At 38.1% G+C, this 13,604-nt stretch overlaps 1 protein-coding gene across 1 annotated transcript in view; it reads right to left on the bottom strand.

Annotated features, from left to right (window-relative positions):
- Positions 1-13,604, bottom strand: part of mbc (dedicator of cytokinesis protein myoblast city) — a 966,604-nt gene that overhangs the window by 305,025 nt on the left and 647,975 nt on the right. The window contains exon 26 of the mRNA XM_090373417.1: positions 5,269-5,462. Coding sequence (XP_090229543.1) covers positions 5,269-5,462 — 194 coding nt within the window. The remainder of the gene's footprint in view (positions 1-5,268; positions 5,463-13,604) is intronic.

The following is a 13,604-nucleotide window of genomic DNA, read 5'->3' as shown; positions in this document are numbered from 1 at the left end:
CCAGGAAGGAAGGAAGAAGCCAATGCATGAAGTGGTACATAGAAATGAATACATTCATCATGCAAGCATACTACGAAGTAACAAAACTAGAGAAAGATGTGACAATGTACAGGATGAAACCCCACACAAAGTGGTTGGAATGATCCCCTATGGTTCAGGTCACCAAATAGTGAATAGCAGACCCACCAGAGATGGATGATCGTCAAGAAGCACCTATGGTGTGGGTATCAGATACCCACACCATATTGAAGCAGAGACCCAACAGAATCCTTTGGCAAGTCACAGACCATCTCAATACGTGAATAATACCAGATAATCTCAACAACAACGAAATAATCAACACCATCCGTACAGCCATTTACTGTGCCACTGTAGCAGCCACTAGGCCGAATGGAAGGAAAACCAGAGAACAAAATAACACAAAATACAATGACAAGAAACCACCAGCCAGGAAAAGAAGACTACAGCAGAAATTAGAAGAGATGAGTGAATATAGGCAAAATGACCCAATACTAATGGGGATAAGAGAAGTAAGAGGCTGATCAGAAAAGTGAAGGCCATCCAAAAGAAAGACAATATCCACAGCAAGCATGAGACCTATAAAGAGAGGATTGAAGAATACCCTAACACCCAAAAGCAGAAACTCCTAGCACTTCACCGTTACAAGGAGAGTGCCCAGAGGAAAACAAACAGGACAATGTTGTCTGTTTAACGAAAACTAGAGAGACTTTTACAGGAAAATTTGACAAGAGGAGAATGAAGGCAATGGACCAGAAAGCAGTTGAGGAGTTCTGGGGAAACATTTGGAGCAGCAAAGTTAGCCATAAAGGCTGTGCCCAGTGGATAGATCTATAAAGGAAGAAAACCAAGAAAGTACAAGAGGACAGAATGAGATTTTCAGGAGGAAGAAGTACAACAGTTAATCAGGAAGTTCAAAAACTGGTGAACCTGAGGAATAGAAAACATCCATAACTACTGGGTACAAGACATTCAGCTGCACACACACACAGACACATAGAAGAGCAGTTCACCCAGATAAGGCATCCTAACACAATTCCAGAGTTTCTGGCTAAAGGAATCACCTACTTGAAACTAAGGACAAAGACACTACAAACCCAACAAGTAGAGACAAATCACTTGTCTCCATACAATGTACAAGACACTGACCAGCTGCACAACTAAGAAGATATCAAACACCCACTGACCGAAAGCAAACTTTGGAGAGTCGGAACATCATGGCCAAGCAGCTGAAGGAAAGTAGGCAGATGAGCAGAGGATGCAAGGGGCAATTGACCATTGATGCCGAAGTTACGAAGCAAGGCTACAAGAAGCACTGAAACCTGTACACAGCCTACATCAACTATCGCAAGACCTTTGACTCTGTGCCTCATGGCTGATAGAGACACTGAAGATCTACAAAGTCAACCCAACTCTGACACACTTCCTAGAAGCAACCATGGTAAAACGGAGGACTACCATCAAGGTCGGGAACATTACGGCCAGATTGATACCCATCAGAAATAGGAATTTTCCATGGAGATGCCCTGAGCCCACTATGGTTCTGTCTAGCACTCAACCCACTTTCCTCCATGCTCAATAACAACAATTATGGGTATACCCTAAAAGAAGGGAGGTACAACTTGTACACCCTCTGTCTCTTACCTGGTGTACATAGATGACATCAAGCTCTATGCCACAACTGAGAATCGGCACCAAGAGCTACTCTGGATCACCAAAGAGTATACAGCACTGACATCAGCATTCAATTTGGTCTAGACAAATGCAAGCCCCAAGGATTGTATCAAGGACATCCAGTCGGACAAAACTACCAGCCGAAGCCCGGTGAAGAGACTGAAGCCATGACAGAGGAAGAGACACAAATATTTGGGAATGATGCAGGCTCACCGGTTAGAACACAAGGCAATCAAGGCCTGCCTGACTGAGAAGCCTGTTAAAATCAAAGCTGAATGGTGGGAATATGGTCATGCAGTTCCAGTACTAAGGTACTCCTTCAGGATCATAGATTTCACCAATACTAAGCTGGAGGAGATTATGAGACTGACCAGGATAATGATGACTGAGCTGCCAACACCACCCAAAGCTGGCCATCAGGTGGTGTTGACTGATCATGGCCATAAAGATGGAGGGAGGAGATTGACTGACTTCAGTGAACAAGAGAAGGCAGCGATTAAGAACCTGCACAGTTACTTCCAAAGAAAACACAGTGCTATTTCTACCAAGCCATAAGAAAGGTAGATAAACATTCAACCTCAACAAGGAGACCACACTGACACAGGCAGAAGAAACAAAAAAGATGGGCAAAGGAGGCACTTTACGGCAGACACTACATAGATAAGATCACTTCTAACACTTGGCTCACAAACAGAAGGCTCGTTTCCCACACTGAAGGATTCACGATTGCAATCCAAGACCAGGTGATCAACACTAGGAACTACAGGAAATACATCACTAAGCACCCCGGAATAACAGATGACACAAGTCAACGATGCCCCAGAATCACTCATCCATTTTTCTGTTGAGTGATTCTCAGTAGATACCACACAGCGCTGAAATGGTGCCGTCTGGGTGGTGGTCTCCACTGAGAATAAGTAACAACAGCCTTCTCCTTTGGGTGAAGCGTTATTTATTCGAAGTAGTGCAATGTCATGGCAACTCGTCATGAAGGTATTCACAATATGAGATGTAACTTAAATGATGCTGCTATTGCAAATTTGCAAATAATCTATATTTAGCTGTGTATAAATGATGCAATTGCACTAAAATACACATAGTCTAATCTCTTTTGCAGCTTGAGGCTTTAAGCCCTAATACATTAGAGTCTTAACTTATATCATACACCATCAGGCATCTCTCATATTGTGAAGATATACTTTATAACTGTTTTGCCATCATTACATCAATTGGGTACCTACCCATCCACCGAAGAAGGGCCAAATAGCTCTGAAACGGTGCTTGGGTACCTACCCACTCACTGAAGAAGGGCCAAATAGCCCTGAAACGATGCCGCCAGGGGGAGCCTGATGATGTCCGGAGTTTTCAAGAATAGGTAACAACAGCCTTCTCCACTGGGGAAGCGTTGCCTATTCGAGGAGTTTATGAGTTTTTGAGTGGTGTGAGTTGAAGGAGTTATTGTCCCTTTCATTCTTCTGCACCGTTTCTTTTCCTCTTCCACTCCTACTATAACTTTCCCTCTACTTTTTGCTTTTCTAAGTCTAATAGGGACAAGTGGATATTCGAGTAGATATTCACATCCATACATAAATAGCCCTGAAACGGTGTGCCTGATGATGTCCGGAGTTTCCAAGAATAGGTAACAACAGCCTTCTCCACTGGGGAAGTGTTGCCTATTCGAGGAGTTTATGAATTTTTGAGTGGTGTGAGTTGAAGGAGTTACTGTCCCTTTCATTTTTCTACACCGTTTCTTTTCCTCTTTCCACTCCTACTATTACTTTCTCTCTACCTTTTGCTTTTCTAAGTCTAATAGGGACAACTGGATAATCGAGTTATTATCCCACACAAATACAAAATAGCCCTGAAACGGTGCCGTCTGGGTGGTGGTATCCACTGAGTATAAGTAACAACAGACTTCTCCTTCGGGTGAAGCGTTACTTATTTGAAGTAGTGCAATGTCATGGCAACTCGTCGTGAAGGCATTCACAATATGAGATGTAACTTAAACGATGCTGCTATTGCAAATTTATATTTAGCTATGAATAAATGATGCAATTGCACTAAAATACACATAGTCTAATCTCTTTCGCAGCTTGAGGCTTTAAGCCCTAATGCATTAGAGCAATACAACTAAATAATGTAAAAACTATTTAAAACTGAAAGAAAACTATTCGTTTTGCACATGCAGTATAGAGCTCACTTGGAACTGCTTGGTTACACTAATAATCGCTTGGCACCCGGGGCCTAAGGGGAAGTCTTGTCTGACCAATCTGATTGAATACTATGATTTGGTCACAAAGGAACTGGATGCAAAGAATAATTTTGATATCATATATTTGGATCTTAGAAAGGCATTTGATACTGTTGCAGATGGAATACTGCTGCACAAATTGGAGCAGTATGGCATCGGAGGCAAATTGCTGCTATGGATAAAGGAATGGTTGAGTGGGAGAAGACAGAGAGAGGTAATCAATGGACACTACTATTCGTGGACTAATGTTATTAGTGGAGTCCCTCAGGGTTCAGTGTTGGGTCCATTGTTGTTTTCTGTATTTATAGTGATATTGATGATGGTATATCATTAATGTCCAAGTTTGCAGACGATATGAAGGTTGCAGGGTTGTTAATGACACTAACGACAGTATGCTTCTGCAATAAATCTAGAAAAGTTGAGCAGATGGGCTGAGAGGTGGCAAATGAAGTTTAACATTGACAAATGTAAAGTACTGCATATGGGAAGCAGTAACCCCAGTGTAACATATCAATTGTGTGGTACTATACTGACAGTGGTAGAGAATGAAAAGGACCTGGGAGTAATTGTGCAGTAAGATATGAAGTTTTTTGAGCATTGCTGATGGTCTGCAAGAGTAGCTCATGGTGTCTTGTCGATGATATGCAGGAATTTTTCTTGCAGGGATAAAGAGGTAATTATCCCTTTGTATAAAGCAATGGTCAGACCACACCTTGAGTACTACATACAGGTCTGCAGGCCTCATTTTCAGAAGGATGTAGAGCTGCTGGAACAAAGGGTTGCTCTTACGAAGAAAGGCCTAAGTTTTGCAAATTAGAGTGTCTGGAGACTAGGCACCTGCAAGGTGATCTGATTGAGGTGTATAAAGTCTTGAATGGTTTGAGCATGCTCAATGCTGATGGGATTCTTCCTGCTGCTCAGAATAATCTCCTGAGAGGGCATAAATTCAAATTGAGGAAAGACAGCTGTAGGATAGATGTGCGGAAGTTTGCCTTTAGCCAGTGGGTGGTTGATTGCTGGAACAAACTTCCATCTGTCGTTGTAGAAGTTGACAGCTTAAATAGACTCTAGGCAGAACTAGACCAACATTTGGTCTAGTTCTGCCTTGAATAGACGGGTGAAATGAGAAGGGTTTTTTTTTTTTTTTGGCTGATACTGTATAAGCTTGCTTTCTTGTATCATATGCCTTTACTAATGCTAATATTTTGATATAGCTAGAATTACAAATAACACACACACACACACACACACACACACACACACACACACACACACACACACACACACACACACACACACACACACACGTATTTTATATGGTATACCTATTCTGTAGCATAATCATTTCATTCCAATCTTGTGGGTATACATTTTTACTAACAAGATCCCGAAATACTAGCAAAATTTCCATTAGAAAGTCTAGCAAATCTGTCCTAGTAGCAAAATGGCCGATGTATTGATTATAATGATATGGGGTCATCTGACGAAGAACAGATATCATAACTGCCACAAGATTACCCTGCAATAAAGAAAAGTTTAAAACATTCAAACTATTATTAAGTCAGTTCAATATTATAATATATAGAGAGTTTTCAAGAAAGAATCAACATAATAATTTAAAAATCAGCACTACTAAAACTATTTATGTTAAAGGTATAAAGTTTAAAAAATTGTAAACTTTCAAGTCGCAAGAATTGTCATTTCTGGGATTACTTCAATTTTCACCCACTAAATTGCACTAAGCATGAATTATTAAGTAAAGTTTGCATAAAATGACAAACAACATAAAATAAGGTAGTAAAATGTAGAACTTTTAAAAATGTAAAAGTTTTGTTTACAAAATAAATAAAAATTTTGTACATATTTATTAATGATATTGATAAGAATGGCTACATAATAGTCTTAGGAATTTAAAATACAGTGATTGCAGGATGTTATTATGTTTTGTGAAAACGTGGATTTGAACATGAGATATCATTTTTCTATGTTTGAACCTCAGTGTTTTACTTCGAATAGACTGTAAGTCATGATGTAGATATAAAAAATCTCAGAAGATAAAATGCACAATCTTTAGATTGTAGAAGTAATATAATATATAGTAAAACCTCATAAATCCAGCATTTTATGAATATAAATAATAATGATAATTCCACTGAATAGTAAGTCCATCGAAATGAGATCAACTAACATGTCGATCTCAGTTCGACGGACACCAGTTGAAAGGCCTCTGATGGAATATTCAAGTCCAGATGTCACTGAGTGAGTGCCTGATGGTGAAACCATATGGAAGACGTTAATGGGAAACTTTGTTGTAGTTTCCAAGTATTGTTTTCCTGATGTAATCAAATGCTGTGATATATTAGTATTAATGAGGTAAGGAAGTTATTTTGTACCTGTCAAAAAAAAAAAAAAAAAAAACCATTCAACTAATCACAATTTGCTCATTCCTAAAAAAGTAACCATCCAATTCTGCCTTGAATTTAGTCAGAATCTCTACCTCAACTATCTTTGGAGACAACTTACTACAACAATTAACAAATGAAGGTGCCATCATATGTAATCTTCTGCTGCTTCTTAAAATTGCACATTGTTTGCCCCCCCCCCTCACAAGTTCAGCTGCCAATGTGAATATTCATTTCTTTTGCTTATTCCATTAAGGGGCTTAAATACCTCCATCAAGTCTCATGGGGTTTTCTCAATGATATTCAGGAATTTTGCTAGCAGGGATGAAGAGGGTGATTGAGTGATTATCCCATTGTATAAGGCAACAGTCAAGCCACATCTTGAGTATTGTGGAGGCCTCATTTCAGGAATGATGTAGCCAGTGGTAATGCTGGAGACAGCTCACACAAGCTGAATGTTAAATTTTCAAGAATTTTGCAAGCCAGTTGTTAAACTGACAATGGCTATAAACTGTAGAGCAGCATGCACTTGGATCCATAATGGCTAGTGGCATTTGGACGATAAGCTTGTATATGGTGATACGGAAAATCCAGCTGGGATGTTCTTTGTGCTTTCTTTCCCCTGCCCCCTTCCCTACGTTTTTTTTTTTTTTTTTTTGGTTTTTTAAGGAGCATTAGCAACTAAGGCCATATTGCTCCGGGATATGCGGTGGTCATTCCTCGACCTTTCCGCATACTCCGTATTTGGTGGTGACGGGCTCGAACCCCGGTCTAATCAAGAAGCATGTGCTACGCACTGCTGCTCCTTCCCACCTGGCTACGGAGGTGCCCCCTTCCCTACGTGGCATCCAGAGTAGGAATTATTTTCACTAATGATTTTACATGAATATTATTTCCAACAAACATCTGTTTAATTTTACCTGGGCCAATTCTTCTTAGGGTAATGGCATTTCCATGCTCGACGTCTGTCAAAGATTTTGCATCTCTAAAGTTGTGAGCCTGAGAAGATTATTACCCAAAGATTGGCTATGGATACAAGAGCTTGGCATAAGTCAATGTTTTGTGAGAATCAATTTGCTATATGGAAATTGCAATAAAAAAATGAATATTTTATTATTGTTTGATTTTGTATTTCAAATTGTTGTAAATCAGTACAACTTGCAATAAATATATATGCACACATTGATTCTTGGCATTGTTTTTTTTTTTTTTTTTAGAGAGCTAGTTGTTAAAAAATTGACCAGCAAACCACTGGACGTAGCACTGCTGAAACAGGCACAGAGAAGTGCAACGAGACTGGTGAGGGGAATAAATGGGTGCTCTTACCAGTAAAGGCTACAGTTTTGAAAACTGCAATGTCTGGAAGTGCCTGCGAAGTGACCTGATTGAGGTGTTTAAGGCTTAGAATGACTTCAGAAAGTTCAATGCTGATGGAATTCTTCCTACTCCTTTGAATTTATGGCTCTTCATCTATGCAGATGACGGGGCCATAAATTCAAATTGAGAAAGGATGGTTGCAGAATAGATGTGTAAAAGTTTGCTTTCAGCCAATGGGTGGTTGATTGCTGAAACAAGCACACATCTGTTGTTATGGAAGTGAATAGTTTGAATAAAGGACTAGACAAACTACTGGAAGGGAGGCTAGGTGAAATGGGAATTTTTTTTTTTTTTTTCCTTTGGCTGATGCTGTATAAGCTTGCTTTCTTGCATCATTTGCCACTATTAATACTAATATTAATACTAAGTCATTCCTGAGGTGTCTGTTCACTGGGCCCTGCAGGTGAGAACCTTCTAAGATGTTCCTCATAGGGAAAATCCTCAGCACTCCTAACCAGCCTATTTGTTCTACAAATTCTTTTCTATATACTTTTTTAGACGAGGCCTCTAAACTTGAATACAGATTTCAAATGTGTCTCACCATTTTTTCCTAAAGAGGAATAACAACATCCTTCTCTCTCTCTCTCTCTCTCTCTCTGTGTTAGTAAATGTCTTACACATAGTTGATAGTATACCAAGGTAGCCTGCTTACACCACCTAAGAAAAACCTCATGTCACCTTGTAGCATAACTCCTAAATTTTTCTCACCATCAAATGCCTTTAATTCCAAATCCCCTAGTCTCTCGCTTTCAGATTTTATTTCTCCAAATACAAAACCTTAGATTTAGTGGAATTAAATGTCAGCTGCCATCTTTAAAACTAAACAGGTAACCAATCTAACTCATTATGAAGAAGCATAGCCTGGTCCTGATTATTTACCATAATATCTATCATTAAATCACAACCAAACTTTGACAGCCCTGAATATCCTCAAAATATCATTGAGGAAAATTCAAAATAAGAAAGGGTCACCAACACCAAACCCTATGGGAGCTTGCTCACTCTACTAGCCCACTCTGAAGAATGCCAAGTAATTATAATTAATAAGATTAGCACAGTGAACATGAGATATAATTTTTCTATGTTTGAACCTCAGTGTTTTACTTCTAATAGACTTGATAACATAAGTCAAACTACAACTAGTTGAGACTCATCACATTACAATTTTTGTATTGTTCTGAATATACATCATTATGTCTATTCAGAATTATACAAATAAAGAGCAGGATTATGGATAATACAGTGGATTCCGGTTATTTGGGACACCGGTTAATCGGGGCAGCCGTTTATTTGGGGAAAATCTTAAAAAACAGAACACAATTGAGAAAATAGCCAGGGTTTACTTCGCTTAATTGGGACAACATGCCATTTATTTGGGGCAGGAGACCGCAGCACTGGAGATTACCCTACGATTGTCTCCGACCGTACCACGTGGTTTGGTCGGATTTCTGGAGGTCACAACCATAAAACAATTAGCAGTCACCTGTTTATTGGGCTTTTCTATTAGTGCAATCTATCATAAATGGATAGTAAACTCGATGTTATTGAATTTGCGATAATACCGACAGCTGGAATTCCATGGGTTATTATGGTGAAATGGGTTTACACTTACATGAAATCTTCAGTCATATAAAAAAATTAATTTTCAGAATCTTCTCTTCATTCCTATTTTTAAAGCTTCGTAACTTGTTACTCCATTCTCACTTGTGCGTATCGTGTTACATGCAATTTGTGTGTGCTTTGTTCTTTGTTATAGATTGCTTATCTTTTTACTGTTTTAAATTTTAACCCCCACCCACAAATGTCAGTGAACAGAAATGTCGACTAGTTAGTATGTACATATTACAGTATGTATTAATTATTCCGATTATCACATATATTCTTCCGATTTTCACGTATCATTTAATTTTTAAATTGGTAAGGTAATAAAGGATAAATTTGTACTTAATATATCTTTATTTTTATAGCCTGTGGATAATATTCCTCCTATTTTAACTAATTAGAATTGCTGTTTAATAAAATTAAAATTCAATTCACAAACATGATCACAATGACCGGCGCTTATTACACATCGTATAGTGAATGGTACTTTACCATGATGACTCCATCATAACGTGATTTGATTGTACAGTGAACCAATTGTAAAGCAATTGTAATCCATTGTATTTTTAACTTTTTTTAAGTGAAACTTCGGATAATTGGGGCAGCCGCTTAATCGGGCCAAAATGCACTAGTCCTAAATAAATAATAATAATTTTTAATAATTTTCCTGTTTATAATCTGAATCGACTGTATTATACAATGAAAAATATTGATTAAAAGTACATAAAATAAATGAGAAGCCACAAAAGCTACATTTACATCATCATCGTTATTAACCAGATTTAAAAGGCAACATTCTACCTCCAGAAATCCCTTCAGGATTTCATTATCTTACCCACCACAATGGATTGTTTTTATGATTTCACCATTTCAGAAGTCAACCTTGCTGGTCTACTGTTACTCTTCTCCATCTTAGGCTCGCCCTTATGAAATGGTGAGACTTGCATTTCTTCAATCGACTCACCCCAGAGTATAGTGATGATCTCAGTAGCATTCCTAATGATACAGGTCAACTTCTTTGCTGCAGTCTTTAGCATAACTGGGTGCATCCATCCATCAATGCCATGAATTTTAAGCAATCTCCCCAAGCAGTATTTTTGACAGGTACTTAACTTGGTTTTCAATAAATGTGCCCAGGCTGCTCAAGATAAAAATATTGCATATGGCAAATGCCTTGAATCGAAATCTACAGCTTCATTTTCTGCCCATATTTACAATAACTGCAAAACAGGTATTAACTGATCCAAAATTGATTTTTAACTGGCTAAGTGTAGAAACTTGCTTCTTGTCCAAATGGTAGTTGAGGATTTTAGCCTTTCTAAAGCTATTGGCTGAAGATTCTGTCCATCAATACTCCACCTCAGTTAAAACTTGATGGTTCTGCTGCATTCTCAGATCCATCTCCTACCATACCCATTACTCCTCTCAATTCATGAAATGGTCTTCTGAGAAAAGGATGTTAAAAGAATTCTGAACAATCTTTATGCCAAAAAATCTCCAGTTTATCATGATATTTTTCCATTTGTTTTCCAAATCTATGTTCCTAAGCTTGCTCCAGTAGCACCTTTTTTTGCACTGTAATATTCCACTTTTTTTCTTTCTGCTGGGAAATTTGTTCATATCCAAACTAGTTCTTAAAAACGGTGACACACACACACCTTTCCCTTCCAATTCTCATCCCACTGCATACCTCTACACTTTCCACAACAATGGAGAAAGCCATAAACCAATACTTTTAAGCTATTATCCCTGACTGCCAATATGTACACTGTCGCTGTTGATCCTTTGGTGATATATTATCTCTTATGTTACTTGTCTTTGGATAAATTAAATGGAAAAGTTTGGTGAAACACAAGCAGCTGTTTTTGACTTTTCTAAGGCTTTGACTGTATTCTGCATAGAAGTCTCCTAAACAAGTTCTCACCTTATTTATGTACATCCAATTGTTTTTTTTTTGTTTTTTTTTTTTTTTTTTGCAATGGAGTATCCAGAGTCCACTGCAAAAATTATGGGTGATGGTAGACAGCTCTCTGTTGTCTAACTTCTCCACTAATGCTGGTCTTCTCCAACCTTTAGCTCTTTCTTCAACTCTTTTCCTCTTGTATATTAATCACCTTCTTCCACTGATTGAACATTCGATCCGTAGTTTTACTGACAGCTTTATCTTCTTGAATACCTGTCACCAATTCCTTAAATGATCCCCAGGTAATTCTTCTCATTGGGTAAATAAAACATAATTAACTTCAATCCTTATAAAACTAAGCCCTGCCTTAGGCTTTATTTCATGAAGAGAAAGAGTCTACAGTGCCTATGATAATCTTAAATGACACCTAGATTTCGATATATGATCATTTATCTCAATTATGTAAATAATAGAGATATAGTAGACGTAGTAGAAAAGAAAGCAAGAGATTAAATTAAAAATATCACTTTTTTTTTTTTTTTTTTTGCATTTATATACCATCATCCCAAAGAATAAAACACTATACACTTCTGTCATCCATACCCTCCAATAATTTGTCTAGTTCTTCCTTGGATTTATTCAAATCATCCACTTCCATAACAACAAATGGAAGACTGTTCCAACAATCAACCAACTGCTTACTGAAGACAAACTTCTGAACATTTACTCTGCAACCAACCTTCCTCAACTTAAATTTATGCCCCATCATGTGTACAGTCTCAGCAAGAGGAAGAATACTATTTACATTCTGCTTACTCAATTCATTCAAGGCCATAAATACCTCAATCAGATCACCACACAGGTGCCTGGTCTCCAGAAACTGCAATTTGCAGAACTGAAACCTTCCTGGGTAAGAGCACCCTTTTGTTCCTTTCACAAATCTAGTTGCCCCTCTCTGCACTCATTCCAGCAGAACTACATCCTTCCTAAAATGAGGTCTCTAGACCTGTATACAATACTTTGTACAAATACAAGTTGTATTCGTACAAAGGGATAATCACCTCTTTATACCTGCTAGCTAAGTTTCTGCATATAACTGACAAAACCCCATGAGCTGTTCTGGCAGAATGTCTGCACGACTCAGAGAATTTCATATCTGTCTACACAGTTACTCCCAGGTCTTTTCAATTTTCACTGAGTGTAGTAACACAAGTTGATAAATTACTACGGGATTGCTGCTACCCATACACAGTACCGTGCATTTGTCAAACTTCAACTGCCACTTCTCAGCCCTCACTCCAATTACTGTCATTAACCCTCCTGCCAACCTTTGTATAATCTGCAAACTTTGACAATAAGCCTAATATACCCTCATTAATATTAATGAATATTGAAAAGAACAATGGGCCCCAGCACTGAACCGTGGAGAATTCCACTGATAATATTAGTCCACAAACAGCAGTGCCTATTGATAACCACTCTATGTCTTCTTCCTCTTAACCATCCGTTTATCCATAGCAGTAACTTGCCCTTAATGTCACATTGTTCCAGTTTGTAAAGCAGTCTTTTATGTGCAACAGTATCAAAAGCCTTCCTGAAATCCAAGAATATGAAATACAGCTGTACAGAGAAATAGAGTGGCCCAGTAAATCAGAATGTCTACTAACGGGGAATTTTAACCTTCCAATGTTGACTGGAACTTTTCGGTTGGTCACACAAACACACACTAGCAAAATTTTTGTGAATTTATTTAATGACCGTTTTCTACAGCAGCATGCTACAGAGGCAATAAGAGAGCAATACTCTTGATCTGATTATCAGCAGTGATTCTTCACGCATTAAAAATCTGGAGAAAGAACCAATAAGTGGCGGTGATCAGTGTATTCATGTGGGATTTAATTTTAGTTGTAACTAGCATCAAGGGTAAAAGGAAGGGTTTCCTTTTGTGGACTGACAATTTTTAAATTCTATACAGCAGCACCCACTAATGATGTTACCAACAACAAATTATAAATGGGAAGCATTCCGGGAAATAATCATAGACGCTACTAGGCTTTTCATACCAACTAAGAAATACTGTTCAAGGCTTAGACCTAAAAGGATTTCAGGTGAACTACTAAGGCATGTCGCAGAGAACAAAAATGCATGGGAGGCATATAAATTATTACTTGTCATAGAAGCCTATGGTTGATATAAACTAGTGTGCAATCAAGCTAGGCAAGATAAGGCAGATTACAAAAAGCCTCTGGCAAAAAATGCCACAAAAAACTTCTTTATGTATATTAACAGTAGAATGAAGGGGTGAATCACATCGATCGGTTTGTTGTCAATGGTTTAACTGTTTATGATACTGCTCAGGTTGCTAACAGGCTGAATA

The sequence above is a fragment of the Mastigoproctus giganteus genome, chromosome 5 (assembly GCF_048544385.1).
Source record: "Mastigoproctus giganteus isolate SK-2022 chromosome 5, ASM4854438v1, whole genome shotgun sequence".
Lineage (NCBI taxonomy): Eukaryota > Metazoa > Arthropoda > Arachnida > Uropygi > Thelyphonidae > Mastigoproctus > Mastigoproctus giganteus.
Note: the sequence above shows the minus strand (reverse complement) of the source record. Positions and strands in the feature narration are given on the sequence as shown.